This window comes from Halyomorpha halys, unplaced genomic scaffold (genome assembly GCF_000696795.3).
Source record: "Halyomorpha halys isolate HHAL.00 unplaced genomic scaffold, Hhal_1.1 Scaffold589.1, whole genome shotgun sequence".
NCBI lineage: Eukaryota > Metazoa > Arthropoda > Insecta > Hemiptera > Pentatomidae > Halyomorpha > Halyomorpha halys.
The window spans coordinates 272,595-277,436 of NW_027109720.1; the positions used below are offsets into that span (position 1 = coordinate 272,595).

At 27.5% G+C, this 4,842-nt stretch overlaps 2 protein-coding genes across 2 annotated transcripts in view; one reads left to right on the top strand and one right to left on the bottom strand.

Annotated features, from left to right (window-relative positions):
• Window positions 1-2,114, top strand: part of Dh44-R2 (Diuretic hormone 44 receptor 2) — a gene marked incomplete at its 5' end in the record, with an annotated part of 201,664 nt that extends 199,550 nt beyond the window's left edge. Inside the window, 1 exon segment of the mRNA XM_067047906.1 lies at window positions 1,970-2,114. Within this exon segment, the coding sequence (XP_066904007.1) occupies window positions 1,970-2,114 (145 nt within the window).
• An 804-nt stretch (window positions 2,115-2,918) lies between these two features.
• The window catches only part of LOC106684545 (repetitive organellar protein), a gene marked incomplete at its 5' end in the record, with an annotated part of 24,994 nt that continues 23,070 nt past the window's right edge, over window positions 2,919-4,842 (bottom strand). Inside the window, 1 exon segment of the mRNA XM_067047904.1 lies at window positions 2,919-3,311. Within this exon segment, the coding sequence (XP_066904005.1) occupies window positions 3,244-3,311 (68 nt within the window). The 3' untranslated portion in view covers window positions 2,919-3,243.

Here is a 4,842-nt window from a genome sequence, read left to right on the forward strand (position 1 = left end):
CAATTTTAGTTATAGTTTTATCAATAACTAATGTTTGCCCAATTCTGTGTACTAATGTAGTTTCGTTCAATTCAGTCAATAATGTTAAATACAACAACCTATAATACATCTTCAACTTTTGTTAACACCCAGTCAGGAATAAGCCTCTATTTCTTCTGTAAAGTAAACTCATTCCGCTCGATAAGCCCATCCATCATTTCCAAGAAAAGCTATGACGATAATCTAAGTGATATTACCTTCTACTGAGGTAAAAACAGGGGACATGGGTCAACCGTGATATTTTGCCTCTGTCCTGTGCTATAACTGCCAGTAGGCGTACGTTATGTTGGATAAAAATATAGTAGAATTACATCATAGTAAGAGTGTTCCTCTTACTTAATTACGAATTAATATTAATCAGCTCTTTTACTAGGATGAAATTCGGAAAAAATAAACAAATATCAAAAATTCAACCAAGAATTAACAAAATCTGTAAAATCAATAGTTAGAAAATTGAAAACCAAAAGTTAATTTTTATTTTCTCGTAACTTCTGCTTCAAAAATTTTCGAAGACCATCCTTAAAACACTCTCGAATTTGACAATACCTCCATATTATTCATTCATTCTTAATTTTAATATTACTATATAACCATACAGTATCAGTATTCTTGTAATATGACATTTTCAGATAGTATTTGAGAAAATTTATTAATATATTTATTAATTAAATTAATTAAAAATTTATTACTATATTCCCATACAGACTCAATATTCTTGTAGTATGACATACTACAAGAATATTGAGTCTGTATGGGAATATAGTAATATCAAAATTAACAATGAATGAATACTAATGAAAATATCAGTGATTATAAATCGTACAAAAAAAAAATTATCATTTATCAGTAATTTAATAATTTGTAAATGTATTTACTTAGTTTATTTTCATATCTTTATATTTACACATTTTTTTTTTCTTCTTTCATTCTTAATTTTAATACCTCTATATTCCCATATAGATTCAATATTCTTGTAATATGACACTTTAAATTTTCTCCAATACTACTTATTTACCTTTATCTTCTTATGCATCTAGTAATTCTATATTTACTTTTATTCATTATGGTTGTTATCTTGTTTTATGTTCTTAGCTCTGATGAAAGCTAGAAATTCTGGCCAAAACTTTGGCACTAATAAATACGTTTTTACTTATTTGTCTTCTCAGCTGACTGCATCCCCAACCATTTTTCTCTCATACATTAACTTTATAAAATTCATGTTTCTCAAAAATAAGAATGTGATACAGCATTCACACTATTTGTTTTAAAGCAAATACCGTGAACTACATCAAAAATTCATTTTTAACAGGACAATATTGAAAATCAAGTCTCCCAACAGTTCAATCAAGAAATAATAAAATACGATGTTGTTATACTTACTATTGAATATAATCTTATAAAAGCAAAAATATATTTACAAAAATTGTAAGGCAATAATTAATATTTTAAAATCAGATGTATTTCCCAGTTTGATAATTTTAAATATAATTATATAAAGTTGACTATTACATACAATATATATTATATTACCAATACCGTGGGTTTAATAATTTTAAATTAATATCTATAAATACATCAATTTTGAATATTTAAAATGATTAATTTACATATACTAGTCTTAAAAAATTGTTTTGTGGAAAGCAAAATGCAATTTGAAAAGATAAGTTTATGATTCTGCAATATAACTGTGATATTGCTTTAAATATAAAAAATGAATAAAAATATTTGTTTTGTAAAAGCATTAAAAAAAAAAAAAACTAATTCTATTTATAAAAAGCTAAAAAAGTTATGATTTAATTGAATACTTATTTTTTGTCAATGATACATTTTTTAGAAGATCAAATATGACAATTTTATGAATAAGTTGTTATTGATTAACTATTTTGAATAGATGGTCTATGAAACCCAGTATAGATTGTGTGACTTGTAGATTATACAGCAGACATGGAATAGTGCCATATAGGAAGCGAGAGTCAACTGGCAGTGAGTCCACTACGATGACACTGGTCCACTCATCCAAATTTTCCAATGGCCCGAGGTCTTCATTCCTTCAACCACCTTCAGAACCTGTTTGAGATCTTCATCATCAACCCTCTGGTTGCTAATAATATATACTTTGATCGATATCAGTCAGCTCTCATTGAATCTTTTAAAAATATTTATAAAAGTTGTGAATTTGACGTTTAACTGATTTAACAATTTCTTTGTTAATCACCAATAATTATAATAAATTTTATATTTCATCCCTCCCTAAATTGTTTCAGATTAAAAAAAGAGGCCTATATTCAAGAATAAATTAATCCATCAATGTATTCCTCCCCTTATTTGTGACTAGATATGTATGATACTAATTTAATTCATGTTAAAATTTCTGACTAAAATAAAACTACTAAAATAATTGTAAATAAATCATTTTTATTTATAAGAAGAAAGGATATCTTTCTGACTTCAATTATTAGAATTATATTCTTATTAAAGTAAAAGTAATGAACTGTTTTGGAAATTATACTATTCGTGTACTTAACTGTTGTTAAGAAATTTTTCAACTTACCAATGATTTATGACAAGTATAGAGAAATAAAAAAAATTCATACACATATACCTCTCCCTATACACCAAAAAGTCATTTCATCTAAAATCACTAGAGGCCTAAACCTCTATATCAGATCAAAATAATAATTATGTACATTTCCTATATCCACTAATTACATTACAATTTTTTTCTTGAATATTTTTTTCAATATTGATTTTTGATAACCAGGTAAATAGCTTAATATCACCACATTTAGAATACTAAAAATTCTTACAGATCTACAACCAATGGTACAAATGGATGTTTGATAGCTCATTTCAAATCTTATTATATGTTCTGTCATTAGACATACAACTTAAGCCTCCAAAAATCTTGATTTTTGAAAATTTCAAAAATACCATCAAACAAGGCGGTGAAAAAATGGGTAACTCCAAGGCTGAGGGTAAAAATGGGTCACAAGTAAATAAAATCAAGGTATTAATTAGATGCTACCATTCATTAATCTACCATTCATTAGAAAGAGTATCATAAGTGTTAATTACCCCAATGTAATCAGTACAAAGATTTGGGGGTGCTGAAAATCGAAGGGCATCCCAAGACCTTTGAATAATTAATTATTTAAACCAGTGGTGGCCAACCCAAATGATCTGGCAGGGCACTTTGGAAATGCATCACAACCCTGCAGGCTGCATATATCTTCCCACATTAGCTTTACTCCCACTATAGACATTTTTTTGGACTGAAAAATTGAAACATAATAAGTTATTATATTATATATTATTGTTCACTATTATTCTTACATATAAACTTAGATTAAATGACGGTAATGCTAAATGCACATTGTAAAGAAATAATAAATGTTTTCACAAGGATATTATTTTAAAATTAATGTTAATTTTTTCACATAATTTTATCAGTTATTTTTTGAATGTATAGATGCATTCATAATTTATTTTTTAATACATTAGTTTTCACCTGCTTTAGCCATTATAAAATAAATACATTTTCTAAAACTATTATGAATATATATTAAAAATATTAAAGGAGGGCCACTCCTGGTTTAAACAATTGAAAAATTCCAAAAAATTTAATAAATTCGATGCTATTTGATCAAAGAAAGTGTGGAGGAAAGAATGAAGAAGGAAAGAGGAGTACAGTGATACGAAGGAGAAAAAAAATTCTAATAATAAGGGAAAAACTCAATGACTATTGCACAAGTCCATGCAAAAATAGTGATAAATAGCTATTATTTGTTATATTGTTGTTTATTCATTGCGGTTCTTATCTCGTTTGTACTTAGCCTCGATGAAGTTCTGACACATGGACCAAAATATTTGTACTAATAAATTTCACTTGTTTGTGACTCTTGATAAGATCGTTACCTGGCCAAATTTCTATTGAGTAAATATTGTACATTTTGTATTTATGCAACACAAATATGTTTAAAACAAAAACAAAAACTGACCAAATTTGAATAAATTATAGCAAAATGCTATGAAAATCCGACCATTTTCATAAGTTCCAATTCCCTCCTCAAATCAAACACCACTTATCCTACCTTTATCTTTAATGACTATCCCCATCACTTTCAGTTCTTCTGTCAAAAACTTGGGTATTACTATTGACTAAATCTAATCCTAAAAAACTCTTATTACCCAAATTTCCTGACAGTCAATAAGTATACTTAAGCTATTCTATCGCTCTGACACCTATTTTCATAACTTGCACAAAATTTCTAGCAATTTTCCTACATCAACAGCCTTCTCCAATTCAAATCCTCAATTCACTCACAGGAAATAATAACTCGCCTTTTTGACTCCTATTATTCTGAAGTGCAATACTCGAACATATTTCTTTAACCTGCACCCCTGCCCTATGTAATTTTATTTCTTCTAATATGTGCTATACTTCTTCCTTATCTTCATTTAGATCCCTTCAATACCTTCTCACATCGCAACTGATGTTCTCTAATCATGACAAATTAATTTAAGAATAGAATTAAGACTAGAAGTACACTTAATACTTTTGTAAAATATTCTATAGTTTACCCATGATGTATTAATTTAAACATGAGTCATGTTATTTGTGGCGTGTACATGAGTCTGTGTATACATGTGGATATATACATATATATACACATATATACCAGGTCATTCAAAAAGTCCTGTCGTTTTTTTGGGGGAAATTATAAATAAATAAATATTTTCAAATAATCACCTTTATTCATCAAAATATCCACCGTTACAGTCGGTAACCTTCTCCCAACGAGC